Source organism: Pleuronectes platessa, chromosome 16 (assembly GCF_947347685.1).
Source record: "Pleuronectes platessa chromosome 16, fPlePla1.1, whole genome shotgun sequence".
NCBI classification, from domain to species: domain Eukaryota; kingdom Metazoa; phylum Chordata; class Actinopteri; order Pleuronectiformes; family Pleuronectidae; genus Pleuronectes; species Pleuronectes platessa.
In genome coordinates, this window is record NC_070641.1 from 19,232,977 (window position 1) to 19,252,310 (window position 19,334).

Below are 19,334 nucleotides of genomic sequence, written 5' to 3' on the forward strand. Positions count from 1 at the left end.
CTCAGCTGGTACTTTCAGTGTGTGTTTTTCTTCCTACGTTGCAAGTACGGTGTCTGCCCCTGTAACATACTTGTTCTGAAGTTCTTGTACAGCGTTTCAGCTCACTCTAACTAGTGTGTGTCTGGCGCAGTAATACACAGCTGAGTCCTCCAGCTTTAGGTTGGACAGTTTCAGATGCACCATGCTGTTGCTGTTATCTCTGGTTATTTCTATACGTCCTTGAAGACTGCTAGTGTAATATGTTTTGCTTGCATCAGAGTAAATAAGCCCTAGCCACTCCAGTGCCTTTCCTGCAGGTTGTCTGATCCAATGCATTCCATATTGACTGAAATCATTTCCAGTTCCCTTGCAGGAAAGACTCAGGGCTTCTCGGGGTGTTTTCAGCAGCGCAGTAGAGGGAATGGACTCCAGGGCCTGGCCACTCAAACCTGAAAAAACAACCAGAGATTTTTTTTTAAATAGAGAGGGCTGGTGAAGGAAGTAAATGTATATGTATGTTTACATTTACAGTTGTACATTTGTACATTTCTTACATTCTTTGAGGAGTGGAAAAGCATAAATCAACTTACAGGGCAGACAGAGCAATGTCAGCAGAACAGACAGTTTGTCCATCTTCTTCAGACTAAAGCTGAGACCACAGTGGCTTCACACTTAATGGGAGTACGGCCAGGTGGTGGGAGGACTGAAGTATACCCTCTGAAAAGTCTTCATTTGCATTCAGGATTTTACAAGGGAGGGACAAACATAATTTTTTTTGGCTCAAATATACTTCAAATAAAAATATATGATATATGATTCCATGTTTTTTTTACCCAGCACTGGTTACCCTGACATATATGATCTGCATAACACTTCAGATTTAATGAAACTAAGTCTGGAAAATATGGAAATTGTTAAATTAAGAATTATGTCTCAGTATGTATGTATGTAATTTTTCTAAACGTTTTTAACAACACTTCCTCAGCTGCTCCACTTTCACATAGATCATCAGGCACGTCTGAAAGAGAGTTTGCATCAGTATCACACAGCTGGTGGACGGAAAGCAGACAGAATTATCTCAGTAGAGCCTTTAACGCCACTTTAATCCCTCTCGGCTACGTTTTAATTTGGAATCTTTAGGCACAATTATGACGCCGGGCTTTTTCAATGCGTTAAAATATCAACTATTCATCATTTTCCAGCCATTCTTAACTACTGTTACTCAGTTCTATAAGGCCTATTTGACGCCAGTTTCTTTAAATAGACAAAACCTAGGAGGCAACTCATTATTTTCAATATATTCCAATGTTAAAAATCGTATAACTCTGTGTCAAATTCCAGTCTCTTTAAGATTTCTTGTAACAAGAATTCTCGTACGAAGCAGGAGAGATGTGTTTCTATTTAATGTGGTGAATATGATCCGCCTGTATGTCGAGTATCTATAGAACAGAATCGATGCTGTTATATAAAATCAAAAGTGATTTCATTGAATTAACATGAAATGCTGCTCGTGCTGATCCTGTTTACATGCACCACATACGGCCCCAGCAGATCCATTACATCTCAGATGAATTTACACTGGAAATGCTGCTTTAGTGTGATCAACTGGTCATGTGCTCATTTATTTCATCCTCTCATGCAATGCAGCCACTGGTTTCGAATGCAAATGTAATGCTTGCGTGCACTTTGGAGCATATCGTCTTAGGTTGCACTAAACCTTTAATTTTGCACAAGCATGTAGGGTTATGTAATGGCTGCTGATGTGTAATCTCAGAAAAGTATACAGTGAAGAAGCTGCTGCGGCCATTCTTTAATAATCAGATCTTTTGGGTTTTTTTATCATCGTAAAACAGCTGTGTGTGTGTGTGTGTGTGTGTGTGTGTGTGTGTGTGTGTGTGTGTGTGTGTGTGTGTGCGTGTGTGTGTGTGTGTGTGTGTGTGTGTGTGTGTGTGCGTATGCGTGTGTGTGTGTGTGTGCGTGTGTGTATCATTTACTCGTTAGCATCATGTAAAAGATAAGTGGAGTTAACACATGGGAAACAGTAAGAAACATGGATTTATTCAACATTCTTTTTTCCATATGAATAAAGGCTGAAATCTAAAAAAATGTGGTGATGCAACTATTTTTATCCTTGCTAAACAGTGTCGGATTATTTTAATTCTTATTGCTGTAAAATGTATTTATTACATTAAGACACATTTGTTGTTTGTTTTTAAACATGCTTCTCAAAATAACCATAACCTTTGACATATATAAAATTCTGTATATGTGCAGCATTAAGCCTATCTCTCTGTTTCTAGACCAAAGCTGCGGAGATAATCCATAAGAGACTCATCCCGCCTCTCTGGCATACACAGATCACCACTGGTCACGAGTTACACACACACACACGCTTGCACCACAAACAGAGACCAAATGATTCAGTAAAATATTGCACAGTGAGTTTAATATTTTCGTCAAGAAGGGACTTCACGAACACAAGTGGCTCGGGATCTCGACGAAGGCCGTCATCATGAGTGTTAAACAAGCCTGCATCTTTCTCAAAGGAGCACCGAGGAGAGTAAGTCAATGTGCTGTTATTGTTCTACTCTGCAGTTTTATTTGTCCTGATAGTTTTTATATTGTTGACGTGTATTTAGCTCGGGAGATTTTTAAGCCTCAAATGAGTTCTTATTCTTATTCTTATATTCTTTTTTTAATTCCGAACCAGGAATATAAATATTACTTTCACTCGTTATGTTGTATTTTTTATGTTCATACTCGCATGGTGTTATTTTAAGGTAATGACAAAAGGAGCTTAAAAGCCTAGTGTCATTTGGGAGTAAGGGTGGGAGGGCAAACTTTTAAATGATGCATTAGGCAGATGCTTTGGCACTGAGAGTCACTTTCTGTGCTTTGTTCCTGAGTACAAACATCAGTATCACGCAAAACACAAACGCAAATAGTTTTGCTCTCGTCTCTTGCATTATATTTGCAAGATGATTCATTTGCATTTTTAGGAAATCTCTGCAGAAGTGATACTGAAATATGTAAAGTGTACATGTGGTCTGAGGTCAACCGGATAAGATACTTACTAGATTTAAAAAACTACTTTCAGTGTGGATTTAACAGACAAATCTCAGACCAGTCAGCCTGAAAGTATCAATCCTTTATGTAAAACATTTACAGATGTTATATTTGCACAAATATCAAATAGTTAGAGATTAGTTTCATTTTTGAGTCCAAAAACTATACAAAATGCTCTTATAATTTGATATGTGTTCATCTATAGCTTTGGGCAGATTTATGTAAAATGTCATATTTATCCGACCTGAACGATCAGAATAAAAAACAATTGATTAAAAATATGTTGATGCTGCTGGTACATTGTTGAATGTCATTTAATGATCAACAGTTTGTAGGATGAAAGTGAAAAGAGTGGAGAAATAGAACAAAATACAATTAAGCACATCACACGACATCAGTTAAATATAGCACAGTGCGATATTTCATTAATGTAAATTTGAATATGTAAAGTCAATGAAACTGAAATAAAACTATTGTAGAACAACCAATTTGTAATCAGCCAGAATCAGACACTATGTATAGAAAGACATGAGAACTTTTAACACTTCATTACATTTATTTCGCCAGAGTCAAACTTCTTTTTTACACTCCTTTCCAGTCTTAACAGGTCTAGGCAGTCATTATCTTTAAATATTAAAAAACTTAATGGACAATTAAATGTTATATACATACCCACACACACATAATCCCACTGATATTGAACACTAGCCTGTATGTCATGCCTTTATTTCACTTTCTACTGTGGTATTTTTTAATATTTATATTTTGTGGATACAATAGTTTAGATTGTTTTGTTATTTCACATTTGTATCATTGCTTTGCAGACAAGAGTTTTGACGCAAGACGAGATAGAAGGTAACTGTTTTTATCAAACTGATAACATTGTTTATACTTTAAGATTTATTTATTAAACAGTACTGTATATATATTTGACCCTTTCAAAGCTTAGTCACATACCATTCTCAGTTTCCCTGTGTGTCTGTGCTCTCTAGAGTTGCGTGAAGCTTTTGTAGAGTTTGACAAAGACAAGGACGGTTTCATCAGCTGTAAAGACCTGGGCAACCTGATGAGAACCATGGGTTACATGCCCACGGAGATGGAGCTGATAGAACTGAGCCAGAACATCAACATGAATCGTGAGTTATGTCCTGGGATAAGATAAAGAAAAAAACAGCGACACAATTAATGAGTTATATTTTTAACTGTATATCATGATAGCAAATTATGTTTATGAATCAAATAAACCCATCACTGCTCATTTTTATTGAGAAAAATCCTTAAAGATTCATACTTTTGCTTAAATATCAATTAAAAATACATTCATCATGTTGATGTGGCACATTGCTGCACATGCAAATGGCCAGGTGCGTCTTTTATTCTGAATGTTTCAGGAAACACGTCTCACAGGCTCCAAGTCCCCTGAGCCCTTTTATTTTGCATTTTCTATCTCACAGCAAAATAAGGGTGAACAAACAGTAACGTGAAAATGTGATCTGTCGGCTCACTGTATGTCAGCAGTTGAAATACACTTAAAGCAAAAAAAAACATTTTATCACACAGCTGTGAACCTGTACACGTTAAGTAACCCAACAGAACCCCACGTGTGTTACACCCAATTCACATTTTACAAATCGATCATTTAAAACAGAGATTATGAATGGCTGGAGTGAGCTTTGTTTTCTCCCTGCTAATAACCCTAGTTATATTAATTTGATTTTCCTTCTTATCACAGTAGGGGGACGGGTGGACTTTGAGGATTTTGTGGAACTAATGACCCCAAAGCTTCTGGCTGAAACTGCCGGGATGATTGGGCTGAAGGAACTGAAAGACGCCTTCAGAGAGGTGAGCTCAACATACCTTTTCTCTGTCTCTTCTTGGTCTCTGGCGCCCCATGGTGGACATTGAACGAACACACAGTAAAAGGTCTTCCCCCTCTGTTGCAGTTCGATATGGATGGGGACGGCAGCATCACGTCCGAGGAGCTGAGACACGCCATGGTGAAGCTACTGGGCGAACAGACCAGCAAGAATGAAATTGACGCTGTGGTCAGAGAAGCTGACAACAACGGCGATGGAACAGTTGACTTTGAGGGTGAGGTACAAGTTAACCCAAAAGTACACAGACACAGACACACACACACACACACACACACACACACACACACACACACACACACATATTGAATCATTCTTCTTTGAAACCCAAAAGGGGAGATTTTCGAAATATTTTAATAAATTGAAAACAAATTGAATTAATGTCACGTGCAGATTCAACTAATTCGGTGTGCTAGTAACAGGGCCCTGCAATTTGACATACTCAACGTCTGCCATCATAAAGGTCTATTTATGACTCATTGGTCATTTGTTTGTTCTTATAGATCTTATTTACTCTTGAACTCTGTAACGTTGTCATTGGCTCCGTCCTCAAAAAAGAAAAACATGGCTTGATTGTATGAGCAGTTAAACTTCGGACAGTGCATGCGGTGTGGTTGTCCTTACTACGGATGTGTTGGTCTCAGTTTGCTATGAAACAACACAAATTCAGCTCATCGGTAACTGTGTCCATTCTCTTTGCAGAGTTTGTGAAAATGATGTCGCAGAAATGAGGTCGACGGACAGCGTGGGAATGAAGAGGATCCATTTTTATTGAATTGTTGTTCATTTTCCTGGGATTTTAGAGGCGCCTGCTTTATATGTGATCCTGTTCATTCATCTTAAATGATCAAAGTTTAGCTCTTATGTTTCAAGTTGATGAAAATAGAATTACTTCGTTTGAGTAATTTATAACCAAATACTCAAATATACAAATTAATCGTGGGCAGTCGTAAGGAAAGTGGTTAGTGATTATATCTGATTACTGTAGTACTAGCTGGAGTATTTATTATTGTCCCTAGATCGTCTATACTGCATATATAGGCCACGTGTCTTATTAAACACAACTTAACTAAACATAGATAAATGAAATACTGTGTATACCAAGCAGATTTATAATAATAGAAGTCATAATAAGCAGAAATGTATTTTTCGGCCAATCTGTTCGTGTGACATCTTTTAATGAAAATAATCCCTCTGATGTTGCTAAAGCTGTTGCGTAATAAAAGAACAACATATAAAAAAAAAATTGATACAATGACTTTGTGATGAATATGTATAATATGAACAAGGTGACGACCGACAGCTGCTGGGGAAAAAAATGAAATATAGCTTGACCACAAGATATAAAACGACGTATTGCTTCATTAAATTAATAAATTTCTAAGATTCAACATAGTAATATTATGTTTGCGCCCTTTAAATCCTCCACACCTCATTTTGAGCCAGTGTCGGACAAATCATACATCATGCGTTAACATGGAGCACATACAACTAAACAATCTCAGGAATAATCTGTCTCATGGGATGGATTAGTTCAGCCGGTGTAATCCTCATCATGGGACCCTCATCTGAGCAGATGGCAGATAAGACAAAAAGCGACAGACTAATTCTCATCTGCTGACTGAACGCAAAAAAGGGTTATGGGACCCACAATGCATTTCTCCCCTTACTATGCTGTAGTGCGTTTAAATCAAAAGTTGTTCTCACGACAAATTTAGGTTTAAGAAGATTTTTTTCTTTTTCAAAACAATAAATTAAATACGTTTAATCAGTTTTCATTTTATTGTTTTAACAAGCCAAATAATCACTGTGCAGTATTTCCTAATACATGTATATATTTGATTTGTCTCAATCTGATTAAAATAATGAAATTCCTCATAAAGGTGCAATTTGTATCGTACAGAACAATCAGCTCTGCTCTTTATCTACATTCTTTATCTGTATTTCCCTTTTGGTATTTGTAAATCCACATATCCACCTTCTTTTTACTTATGCATTGTATATATTTTTTTCTTTTCTGTCCTTTTCATGACATTTATATTTACACAGAGTCATTTTGGATTTCTTTGCTTTTCCATTTATTTGGATTCCAAGAAAAATGTAATTGACAAAAACCCTTATCTTTTCATGTTGGGTAATAATTCAACCACAAACAAACCCACCAACTGTAATAATAAACAAAGAAAAATATATATTTGTATAAAGAAACATGTAAGTGCCCACAGAGAGAAAAATAGGAAGAGAAAGAATAACCACAGTACGCAAAGGTTTTATATATTTTTGGCATTCATTTCAGAAAACAAAAAATAAATTGAAATATTTTTCAATTTTTCGATTTAGATTTTTCACAGTTTTTTGGTTGACACATAGAGTTAGTAATCTACATATATTTCAAAATAAATGATAGCCTCTTCTCCTGAAGGCATCAGTGCATGCATCAGCAGCTTCAAACAATCATGACAGATACAGGTTTCATGCAAGTAGCATTCATTAGCATAGTACATGATGTCAATATACTGTAATATTTAAAATAATTAGGATTAGATCTGCTCTTCTTAGGTTAGATCTCTTTGTGCTTTCAAATGCTGTCAGTTTATAGTTTGCAGCCAGACTGTCAAGCATGTACAGTAGCATTGTCTCACATCATCCATCAACAATGCATTCAGGTGGCACTTCCTGGCGTAGACCATAAATCCAACATCTTTTGAAAGCGTGGCTAATGGCTTGTGTAATTCTGAGGGCACAACTCACACAGTGATCCTTCGATCTGAATTAGATGCAAGATGACCCACAACAACAACCGAGGCTAAAGTAAGGCATCCCCTGGATGTTGTCTGTTGGAAGTGCAGGGGTAAGTTCAGAAGTCGGGGCTGAACATGAAGTCCAAAGCTTGTCTCTCGGCTGCAGCCACATTCGGATGCCAGAGGTCCACGCTCAAAATGACGCGCGGTCCAGCTTCTGAGGGACCTTGACAAATAGACGCATTCTGTGTTAGTTGAAAATGAGCAGTTGTTCAGATTCATCCCGTGGGAGCAACTCAAGAAATGGAGTAAAACAATGCTTTGTATTGCAGAAAATGAATGCCCCAATCTCACAAGGTTAAAGAAAGTGAAAGATAATTCCTGGATCTGCCCCCTTAATCCTATCGGCTCCAAAAGTTAATGGCTTCTTCCGTGGCTCATTTATACCCTCCACCTCTGAGTTTCAAGAAAATCGGTTCAGTGGTTTTTGCATCAACATGCTACTACTAACACACTGACAAACAACATTGAAAACATAACCTCCTTGGTGGAGGCTGTAAGAGCTGAAATCAGAGGGAAATTAAAGGTGGAGTGTATGGAATATAAATGTCAATATAAAAACGATCATGTGTTTCGTTCCTATAAATTTAACAAAAGCTGTGTTTCCATTACCTCTGAGTTAGTCTTTTATTGGAACTGAGTCCTCTAAATGTTGCATGACCATATTTCTGCAGAAACCAAGATAAACACAGAGGGCCTTTTGTGTATTAACTGAACATCGCTGTGTGTCCTCCTACTACTCGGAAGGTGAGGGGCATTTACTTGGTTGCATTAAACCCTACAAACTGAACATTTACCGATAAAATCTTTAATTTCCTAAAAAGCATTTGGGATTCACTGACCCTTGTGGGAGACAGTGTGGAGAAACGAGTCGTCGACCAGGAGGCAGTGCCCCTCTGACCAGCACTGCGGCTCCCCTCCCACCACCAGCTCACACAGCGGTGGAGTCTGCAGACCTACAAAAAGTGAAATCTTTTTTTAAACAGAATATCATGTTTTCCATCAGCTAAGAAGGGCGTGCACTCCGGTCCTGTCCGTGTTTAAAACTGAGAGGATTATATCCAGACAGATGATAGCACCAAAATGGGCTGAGTGGAACCTTGACCCACAAAGTACCACATTATGCAATGGTTTAGTGTCGCATGGGCTTATTTTTCTGGGCTTTTTAGTTGAATTAACGTCAAACAACAATTTATTATTTGCACCAGTATAATCCCAAAGTGCCCCACAGTACACTGACCTGAATAAATAATACTAATTACTATGAATAGCCTTGATGGAGCCCTGATATGTATGTACTGTTCTGTTATAAAGTGCCTGGCACTCAGAATCCTGCTATGGGCAGTGACTGGCATATGAATTAAGCCTTTTGACAGCCAAGGCACTTACCCCTGTAGCAGGTAATCACTTATATTATCAGTCATGGAAAACCCTTCTGTGGATAAGGGTTCTCCTAGCGAGTCAAAGAAAGGCAAATTATAGTTTTGAATTTATATAACGTGTATAATGTGATCCTATAATGTTAATTTCCTTCTAATGTGGAGCAGATACTGCACGAGTGCATTGCAACACATTCATTATACTGTGTGAAGCATTCGCATGATTATCAAACTAACACCAGATTCTGATTGGAAGAGCCAGATGCAGGTAAATGCAGATAAACCAAGACAAGTGTGATTGTTTTACTCACCCAGATGACAGCGGAGACGTGTGTTGGTGGGGCCGTACGAACTCCCCAGCGTAGCTCCGGGTCCCAGCAGCCAGAATCCAGCAGATCCCAATGAGTTGCTATTTATGAACGTTCGTAGAGAGAGAAGTGTGCGGTAGGTGCAGGGACAAGAGCGACAGTTTCCTGCCACACAGACGCCAGAACTGTACAAGGGAAACACTGCCTGACCCTGAAAGAGGCAATGATCCCAATTAGATTCACATTAGATCGATACATCAGCATAGATCCAAACAGTCAATTTCTCCACTTAATGACATCAGGGCTCATGGATTGAATAATTATTACTGGGGGGATATTTTAAGTATTTAGAGATCTAAGAAAACAGTAATGTCGTTCAGAAACTTGAAAAGCAGCTTCTTTCCTAAGATTTTGAAACAGAGGATGGAAACGTTTCTTGGACTGCTCTTTTCTCACAGTTGCCCCAAAGATTTAATCTTGTACCTTTGGACCCAGACTGGTCCAACCTAGTTTTGAGTCAACGCCCCGCTGGGAAACAGTCTGGAATTCAGCTAAGATTACAGGGTAGCTGGCTTCCAAGACCTCAATGTCATGTCGATGAGCATCACGTGGGAAGAAAGGAACACTTGGGACATCTGGCAGGAAGAAGAGATGCGGCTTCTGTATAGCAGAGTGATCATTTAGTTGAACCTTGAGTGAAGACGGAAAAGGGAGAATGAGTATTTCTCGACAACGTTTACTTTCTCTGCTGTTTATCCTCCAATAAAAACATTTTCATATTAGAACGGCACTCAGGAGAGAGCATACCTCTGCCAAGGCCCAACAGTCCCCTGAAATCAATCAAGCCGCTCACACTCATAGAAATCAGTTCCCTAAATGTGTCCGATCTGCACCAAAATGTACTTTTGTCTTCCCAGACCCAAACAATATCCTTCCGCCAAGTTTCATAGAAATCAATTTAGTTGTTGTGTTATCGTGCTTGCACACAAATAAACACAGGGGTGAAAACATAACCTCCTTCACAGGGGCAATAAGATGTTAGGACTCCTACCTTTGCAAAGCATTATTCAGTTATTGATGCCATGAAAACACAGTCTAGGACCACGACGCAATTGATTGCAATACATATCAAATAAAAAAACCTATATACACAAGAAGTACCTGCTCACGGAGGCCCTTGTGAATGCGGCCCATGCCCACCCAACTGTAGCGTTTGGCGTACTCTTGTAGTGCAGCGTATAGTTTTTTGGCTTCTGCAGATGCCTGAGCTGGGAACAAGGCGTGACTCAGCACGGGGGTGAGGTAACCCTGTCCCTGCTCCTCGTCCTCCTCTGTTTCCATCGGAATGAAGGGAGTCATTTGATCACTTCTCGACAGCTTGGATCGTGCGCTGCACTTTGTTCCAGCGCAGCTACCGCCGCGGGACTTCATGGACCGCCTTGAGCCTGACTTAAGCTTCCCGGCATGTGTGTGACCTGGGATTGGCAGGTCGGAGCCCATTCGGTAACAGTGCCACAGAAACAGGAGCAGGAGAGTCCACAGGAGGCCACTCAGGGAATGGACACCCAGCTCAACACAGAGCGGCACGGGTAGTGTGTTCATTGACCAGTGCATCCTTTCGATTGGTGGGACACTGAAATACTGAGACAGAAAAATGTGAAGAGATTACAGAGATGCATATACATGTGTAATATGGAGGGGGAAAATATTGCAAAGCAATCTCAGAATACAATTTTTTTTACTGAACGAAATCTAGTTTCAAAGGTGACTTTGCACTATTCGCCTTGATGGTGATGTTTTTAATTGGTTCTTCATTTCAACAACAGGAACCGAAGTAAGACGTCTTTGGGGGGGGGGTTTCAACATCAGACCATGTTATGGAGACGAGAGCCTCTGGGCCACAAAGCACAGCCCAAACAGAGCAGTGGACGTTCCTGGTTACAGAGAGCAAACTCATTCATTTATTTATTTTCCTTTAATCCCAGTATGCACTTGGAAGAAATTAGGACATCTTTTTCCAGAGTGACTGACCCTTTGGTTTAGTTTCCACTGACACTGACTTCATGTTATGTAACTCCTGACCATTGCCCTCTCAGAGAACGAGCTATGGATGTAACTAAAGCTTTCGCTGCAGGCAATATTCTAAAGTCATGCGATGACGTGCCACTACAGTTTTTATCCAGAGGTGAACGGGCCTTTTCTGTCAGGGCTCCCACTCTTTGGGACGAGCTTTCTGGGGAGATCCACCAGGCAAACCAATAATGTTAATCCTTTTATAATGTTTTATTTTTTTGTTGTTTTAACTCTTTTATCATCTGTAACATGGGTTATTTCCAGAACTGAGCTCTGTGCATTATTCTATTTACTTTGTAAATGTATTCTTGTTGTTTGCTTTAAATGTGTTTCGAAAATGTGCTATACAGATAAAGTTTATTATTTGTCATTATATTATTAGTTTTGGCTGCTAATACTGACAATATTTGCTTCTTACTTTAATGAGCTAGATTATTTTTGATGTCCATAACCAATCAACCTCTACCACAATATCTTATATCTTATTTGATTGTGTTTAATTGTAATTCCTGCCCTAATACCCAGCACTTGGTTGAGGAATGCAATTATAATAATGAAACAAATAATAATATTATAATATATTATAATAGGCAAGGCAAGTTGATTTAGCAGGTTTCAACAATATGGCAGTTCAAAGTTCTTTAGATAAAATATAAAAGGAATCACGAAAAATAAAAGCGGCACAAGATAATTATAACATAATTAACATCATGAGTAATTTTGTGTATACGTTCAAAAGTTGTGCATGTTGCATCGGAACATTGGAGCAAATCTGAAATTAACAGAGCATGCCAAGTGGATTTGGGGGGCGTGCACGTCTGGTCGCGCGAGCGAGTGTGTTGAAGGTGGGAGGGCTCTCTCCTAATAGGCTTATTCCAGCGGATTCGTTCTGCTTCAATTACAAACACCAGGCGATGATACTGTGTCGTCCGCGGGAACAGACGCCCCTGGGCAGCCTCTTCAAACCGTGCACCGCTCGAGCATCCATGGCTCCTGTTTGTCCCGCACCAGCCCGCACCAGCCCGCACCAGCCCACCCCAGCCCACCCCAGCCCGCACAGCTCGCCTCTCTCAATGTCCGCATTTCATGTCAACACAAACTGCCCCCCCAACTGCCCCCCCACCCCACCCCACCCCCATGCATCTCCTATAACACATGCAGGCCTTCACAATGAGGAAAGAGTCTCGATCCAGCCGCTGTGTCGTTACCTTGAATGAGGCGTGCAGCGCTGCGTCGGACTCACTTCAGCACCGAGCCGCTGGACAGCTCCTCCCGCTGGAGACAAAATGTGCTCCGCTGCAGCCGCCGCGCGCAGCCGCTAGGGGGCGCCCGACACCTCAGTGCAAATGCCCTCACATCTCAGGCGAATGCGTCAAGCGCACGGCAACCAGCTACAGGGGCATCGCAACAGCAGCAGCAGCAGCAGCAGCCCCGCCGCCGTGGTGTCGGATCCTAAAGCAACAGGACACAGTCCGGGAGGGAGAGGACGGGACGCAGCCTGGACCACAAAGGTAAGACCCCCGTGAACAGTGCAGACATGGATCTCATGCGCTGCTGGTTGTGCCAAAATGATAAAAAAAATCAAATCTGCACAAAGAGGGCCGGGGGAGGTGCGTGTGATGCTGCCTCGTATAGCCCCATTATTTTGTCACACACCGGGATTTTCACTGAGGAAACGCCTCGAATAGCAGCGGAGGAGCCTTTAGACTCAGCTCCATTAACAGGTTGATGGTGGATCCAGCTATGAGAGTCTGGACCTGCGGGGGGGGGGGGGGGGGTCTCCTTTGGTGGATTTTTGGATAGCGCATTTTTTTTTTCCCGGGCATGTTGTTGCAGGTTTTGGGGAGAAGATGCACGATGGGGGTGGGGGGGGGGGGGGTCCTGAATGTTTAACATCATACCGTGTAAAAAAAATTACTGTTCGTTTCCCCGGCATTGTGTGAACTGAACATTTTTTTCCATATCGGTGGAGCTGTTACAGTTTCACATCGCAATGCTCCTCTGCTGCGAGTCACTGTGGCCTGTGTGGTGTAAACATATGATCAGCAGGGGAATTGCGTGAGAATAATTGATATGACGGATAATTCATTAATTCACAAGGCAGTGCCTCCTGCAGTAATTGTAAAATACGAATGCATGCACCCACATGGCCGGAGCCTCCCAGATACTGTGATTGATCTATTTACATCGTTAATAATCCCCTGATCTGTCTGCTCACTTTAACCTTCTCAGGTCATTCAGTTTCATCCAAAGCCATGGGGTTCACACGCTTTGCCGTGATGCTGTATGTCACCATGATGCACCTTGTCTCAGGTAAGTGTGTTGGCTAATACTCCAACACTCACAGGCTAATACAGACTTCGTCAATCCCAAACAACACACTTCTTTTGAGTGCATATGTCCTCCTGACCAGATTTGTTGTCATTTTGTTTTTTTGCACATACCTGGCTATTTCAGGTATGCGCTTTATGACTCCTGAGCCAGATGCACCCCCAACATTAGCCCCAGACTCACCAGCTGACCTGATCCACGCTGCCCTGCAGAGTAAGGAGTACTTAGGACGAGCTTCTGCAGCAGCAGGTAAAGGGCCTTCATTTCTACAGCTACAGCACAATGTGAGTGATTGTTCATGGGAAATGACACACACTTAATTGACCTGACTCTGCAGGTACGACCACAAACCCGACACAAGCTGTGCCTGGACTCGGACGCAGCGATTCAGCAGCGACAGCCATGTCACCAGGGCTCCTCACCACGGCTTTAAGCTCATCTTCTGCTGCCGGCCAGACAGGATCAAGGCACAGCCTGTCTCTGCTGCCCATAGAGGAGGAGACAACCACCACTCTGATCACCACAACCACCATAACCACAATGCACATGCCAGGTACTGGTTTGACCTTAGTGGTCGTGTATTCTTGCTGTGGGGGAAAAAAATGCTTGCATGTCACCTGTGGCATCAGAGCTGCTCAAACTTTGCCGGCGGCCGCAATGACGAGAAGTTCCAACTGAATCACTTTGACTCCGTGTGGCGACTTCAGTCATTTCTCTGCCTCCCTCTGAAGAACAAGAAGATGACTTGACAGACAAGGTAACAACAAACAGTCCTAACATATTCCACATAAGTCCACTGGCTACTTTATAATGTGATTTACTTACAAAGAAAAAAGATGCACATGTATTTTATGTTTGTCTTAAACAAATTCATGACATAAAAAAAAAGAAGCTATGGAGTCAACGTAGCTCCCTGCGAAGTAGAATATTCAGTAGCCAGTATGTTTTATTGTAAAGCTCACTGCTAACATTGGAAAGATGTTAGCGATCATTATGTTAAGTGCAGACATACTTGTTGATGCCTCTGCTCCATTTTCTCAAAAATGCTTCCTCTACGTCTGTATTTCAGGATGAGACACCTCAGAGGAATGAACGGTGTCGGAGATAACGAGGTGCACTCCTGCTTTCCTGCTCGATGGTGCGAGATGTATCAGTAATATGTCTTATGGACATTTGCATCTGTGACGCAGACGATTGAAAAGAGATGCACATCCTATGTTGCCTGATCTACTCCTTAGTGGAAGTCATGTAGCCGGATAACTTTGTAATCTATTACCTTCTAAACATATATTAGAAACAGAGAATAAGGTTAATGGCTGGGAAGAGAAGCAGACTTATAACTTTGTACTTTATACTATATGCTTTGTAACCAGTGAGGTAAAACACACAAGAGAGGCTCAGACTAGCATCTGGAACGGTTGCATGTCTCTTGTCCTGAGACACATTCACTGGTTGTGCTCTCGTGATTGATTTTGTCCCATGAAAAGTTGTGTAGTATCTTGACAATAAAATCTGAATTATTCCGCTGTCTTTGAGTCATTATTACGGCAAACAAATGGAAGTTGATCCGTGAACACGAAAATAATTTGTCGGGGGGAACGAAGAGCAGCAAGTCGAACCTGTACCATCGGCAACTCTTATTGTCTTGATATTGTAATAGAGAGAAGTATTAATTTGACAAATCAGCGGCAGTCAGTCAACATCGCAGTCATGAGCAGAATACTAATCGGGGGCTGGTGACGGTGGCATCCTGTATGAATGATTGTTAGAAATGCACTCAAGTGAGACAACGTTACAGCGTTTCCTTTTGCTCAGATGCCTGCGCGCCTCTGAAGGTTGATGAGAGTTAAACAGCGATAGCGACAAATGAGAATTAAGGAGATGTGATTGAAGGAGGAGGAGGAGGGGGGGGGGGGTGCAGCTGATTTACACCAGATGTGGCAACAGACATGTCACACAAGATGAATGATCAGTGAGGTGTGTGTGTGTGTGTGTGTGTGTGTGTGTGTGTGTGTGTGTGTGTGTGTGTGTGTGTGTGTGTGTGTGTCATCTGCTTCCTCAAGGTTCTTTTTCTTCTTTCTTCTCTTCGGGTATCCTGGTTTCAATGCTTTGTAAAACCATTTTCCGGATATAGTGCGATAATGTCTCAGACATGTTCACACTCGTCACGGCAACACGATCGTACCTTAAATGGATAGTTAGACATTTTGCAAAATATGGTATTTTATGGTCCAGGTTATAGAAGATTGATGCAACTGGAAACTGGTTAGCTTAGCTTAGTATAAAGACTGGATTCAGGATGAAGCAAAACTTTGTAATTAATATTTAAAATCTAATTTGCAGTAAAACAATATTGTTACATTGGGGGTGATATTACAGGATTTAGTCCCTTCTATCATGACTTAAAGGAAATGAAAAATCTGAGATATTGAGAATAATATTTTAATATTATGGAAATTATGTCATAATATTACAAAATATTGCAATATTACAGAAGGGTCCTCATTAAAGACCATCCCTCAACCCAAGGCCCAACAGTTCCCTTAAAAAACCACGTTTAAATTCACTACATCCAGGTTTTTATTTGGATAAATTTGCTCAGACTCATAAATATCAATCCCCCAAACATGTCATACTTATTTGCGTAATTCTGCTAACTCTCAAACACACAATTGCAGAAGAAAACCTCCCAACAGCTCCTTAGAGGAGGTGATGAAGTCATTATATTACAAGAATAAGGTCATACTTTTGAGCTATATCTCTTTTCAGAGGAGGAATTTCTGAACATTATCCTGTTGCCTGACTTAACATGATGTATGTGGAGCATCTTGTGAAGTTACACTGTAAGATAATTGTCACAGATAATGAAATATTTAATCTTTTGGCACATCAGCACCACAATCTTTACTCTAACTATGCTGAGCTAAACCATTTCCATCAGCTGCCAGCTCCAGATCACTGCTCATATTCATTTAATATAATCAAAAACAGTATAAATTCTCTCATCTTACTTAAAACCATTCAGGATATTTATGAAAACATCAAATAATTCCTTTAACTTCTTTGACAGAAACACACATTTTGTGTGACTCGATCTTGAGACATTTGCTGATAGTTAGTGTTAAGAGTTTATTGTGTTGATGCCTCTGCCTCAGGTTTTTCTGTTCGCTGTTTGCCTGATGGTCTGTAAAAGCTTTTCCTCCTCAGACGCTGTTTGTATTACAAGCAGTGGTCAATAATTCAATATTGCAGAAGGATTGCAGCAGTTTCAGTCACTAAATTGGTCAATGAAATCATTTAATGTGGGGAAATCCAATGCATCATCGCTTTACCCAAGGCAGTGATTCAATTCAGCCAATATTCACTAGTACACAACAATACTGATTAAATCTTTTCATTGACTTTTGATTTAATTTGTGCTCCTTACTTCCAACAGTGCATTATCTAAAATGAAATGATTGTAGTTATTGAAAGTTTATTGCCTCACACCGAGTTGTAATTCTGTTATATTTTCTCCCGAAAACATAAATTCAGATGCATTTATGTATTTGTCCACAACACATGCACAGACATGCACAGGCACACTCATGCAGGTAGGGAAATGTAACCTCTGCTTTTGACCCATCTGGTGCAGGACACACAGAGCACATGTAATACAATCACCGCATATACAAAAAAATACACTTATCAAAGCAGCAGTGGACACACGTGGGAAAGAAAGGAATAGCTAACAAAAAACAACAGACCACAAACATTAATAAATCAAGCACATGTAAAGATGCTTTAATTAATTCAGAACCTTGAATAAACCATCAGCACGCAGCGGCGGGTTTGTAAAATAACTCATCGCCCTTTTACATGTTTGCTTATGAACAGGAATCCTCCGTAGCTTCCCAGTGTGCGAGGGATCAGTGAGGCCGACCTCTCTCCTATCTTCACGGCACTGAACGCTTTCAACCGCACACGACTGCACAAAATCTTATCCCAAAAAAATACCAGGTTTACTGAGACGCTCTCTCCTTTACAAAGCTGTCAGTGCAGCGAGGGAACGCAGAGCTTTGAAGGGGGAGAAAAGAGACTGTGAAAATATCAAATGGGGGGGGGCGGGAAAGAAATTGATCTCTCATCACTCAGGAACTCTTTACTTCCGAATCAGAATCTGGGTTTATTGCCTAGTATAGGCTACAGAAGGGAATTGCTGTGGTGAGTGACTGCAAGAGGACGTTTTAAAATTGAAAAACATATTATAAACATATATCTAATGATATTACAAACTGGCGTATCTAGATAAAAGATATGCGTAATATGAGCGTATGTACAGTATTAATCTGAATCATGCTCCTGTTACTAAAAAGCAAGTGAAGTGAATTTTTCTTTATATGTATTTCCTGGACAGTTTTAATTCTTCTCTTCTTCTCCCACCTTTCTCTCTCTTCACAGTGCAGTGCAACGCGACTCTGTCAGCGATGGAGGATGTCGTTGAGTCGCCAGATCCCTCGTCATCGTCATCATCGTTTGCCCCTCTGGAATGCACCTACAGCATCACCGTGTACGCAGGGTACGGCGTGGAAATACAGGTAAGCTGCATTGTCACCGAAGAATCCAGACACAATCATCTTTAAATCTTTAAAATAGTCAAAGATCGGTTGAAACGAGGATCTAGGATTGTTAATTGCTAGAGATGCGAATACAAAGTGAGATAAGATCAGATAACATAAAATAAGATAAGATATTCCTTTATTAGTCCCACACTGTGGACATCTGCAGTGTTACAGTCGCAAAGAGCACACATCAGTAAAGTTATAATAAATCAAATGTTTCTAATAATATTTACAGACTCTGTAAACATAACATTTAAAGTGTGAGAACATGTACAGGGAAACAGATGCACATTATTTTGAAATAAGTAGTCAAATGTAGTTTAAGCATTTAGTGGATGGAGATTTGCACTTTTTGAAACATATTATCTGTGTCTAATATTTAAGGGTGGACTAATAACAACTGTACTAACATTGAGCAAAGAGCTTCAAGAGGAAAGTTCAAATTAAAGTGAAAATTTCAAACCCATAATGTCCTTATTGAGAGAAGACCCAGCACAGTATCTTAATTCCCGTTTGCCCAGTGTCTTGAGTTGTCCGAGGCTGCAGATCTCTGACTCCCTCCAGAGCAGGTCGCACGCAATCATTTCTTCCTGTTACCCTCCAGGTGAGAAAAGTGAATCTGTCCAAGGAAGAAACTCTGACGATCACGGGGCACGGAGGCACGGCGCCAGAGATGTTAGCCAACGAGACCCTGATGAGAGAGGGTCAGGTGATCCGCAGCACAACCAATCAGGTGTACATCCACTACCGCAGCCTCCGACAGACCAACCACGGCACGTTCAGCCTCCACTATCAAGGTAAAGGCCGCACCGGATATATACCTCATCTGTTATTATCTACTTGTTTGTTTCACACTTAGGTCATTTTACTGAACCATGTTTTCCCTTATGAGTGAAGTAATGTTAATCAGATCAGGTGTTGT

At 40.6% G+C, this 19,334-nt stretch overlaps 3 protein-coding genes across 3 annotated transcripts in view; 2 read left to right on the forward strand and 1 right to left on the reverse strand.

The window, feature by feature from the left end:
- Positions 1-2,300: 2,300 nt before the first annotated feature.
- On the forward strand, positions 2,301-6,608 carry cabp5b (calcium binding protein 5b). The gene is made up of 6 exons (XM_053444272.1): positions 2,301-2,539; positions 3,870-3,900; positions 4,038-4,181; positions 4,778-4,887; positions 4,989-5,136; positions 5,622-6,608. The coding sequence occupies exons 1-6, from the start codon at positions 2,492-2,494 to the stop codon at positions 5,648-5,650; spliced, it is 510 nt and encodes a 169-aa protein (XP_053300247.1). The 5' UTR covers positions 2,301-2,491; the 3' UTR covers positions 5,651-6,608.
- A 574-nt stretch (positions 6,609-7,182) lies between these two features.
- Positions 7,183-11,021, reverse strand: asphd1 (aspartate beta-hydroxylase domain containing 1). Its single transcript, XM_053444275.1, has 5 exons — positions 10,569-11,021; positions 9,891-10,097; positions 9,411-9,618; positions 8,563-8,676; positions 7,183-7,886 (listed from the first exon to the last, which is right to left on the reverse strand). The coding sequence occupies exons 1-5, from the start codon at positions 11,019-11,021 to the stop codon at positions 7,777-7,779; spliced, it is 1,092 nt and encodes a 363-aa protein (XP_053300250.1). The 3' UTR covers positions 7,183-7,776.
- Positions 11,022-12,871: 1,850 nt separating this feature from the next.
- Positions 12,872-19,334, forward strand: part of sez6l2 (seizure related 6 homolog (mouse)-like 2) — a 17,679-nt gene continuing 11,216 nt past the window's right edge. The window contains exons 1-6 of the mRNA XM_053444141.1: positions 12,872-12,991; positions 13,713-13,793; positions 13,938-14,060; positions 14,149-14,364; positions 18,252-18,388; positions 19,017-19,209. Coding sequence (XP_053300116.1) covers positions 13,736-13,793; positions 13,938-14,060; positions 14,149-14,364; positions 18,252-18,388; positions 19,017-19,209 — 727 coding nt within the window. The 5' untranslated portion in view covers positions 12,872-12,991; positions 13,713-13,735. The remainder of the gene's footprint in view (positions 12,992-13,712; positions 13,794-13,937; positions 14,061-14,148; positions 14,365-18,251; positions 18,389-19,016; positions 19,210-19,334) is intronic.

Excerpts from the sequence above, each read along its gene's own strand:
- asphd1 (XM_053444275.1), bottom strand. The coding sequence starts at position 11,021 with ATGCACTGGTCAATGAACACACTACCCGTGCCGCTCTGTGTTGAGCTG. Across the intron at positions 10,098-10,568 it reads ACAAGGGCCTCCGTGAGCAG|GTTCAACTAAATGATCACTC; the intron begins GTACTTCTTGTG and ends TCTTCACTCAAG. Across the intron at positions 7,887-8,562 it reads CCACACTGTCTCCCACAAGG|GTCCCTCAGAAGCTGGACCG; the intron begins GTCAGTGAATCC and ends CTATTTGTCAAG.
- cabp5b (XM_053444272.1), top strand. The coding sequence starts at position 2,492 with ATGAGTGTTAAACAAGCCTGCATCTTTCTCAAAGGAGCACCGAGGAGA. Across the intron at positions 2,540-3,869 it reads TCAAAGGAGCACCGAGGAGA|ACAAGAGTTTTGACGCAAGA; the intron begins GTAAGTCAATGT and ends ATTGCTTTGCAG. Across the intron at positions 4,182-4,777 it reads CCAGAACATCAACATGAATC|TAGGGGGACGGGTGGACTTT; the intron begins GTGAGTTATGTC and ends TTCTTATCACAG.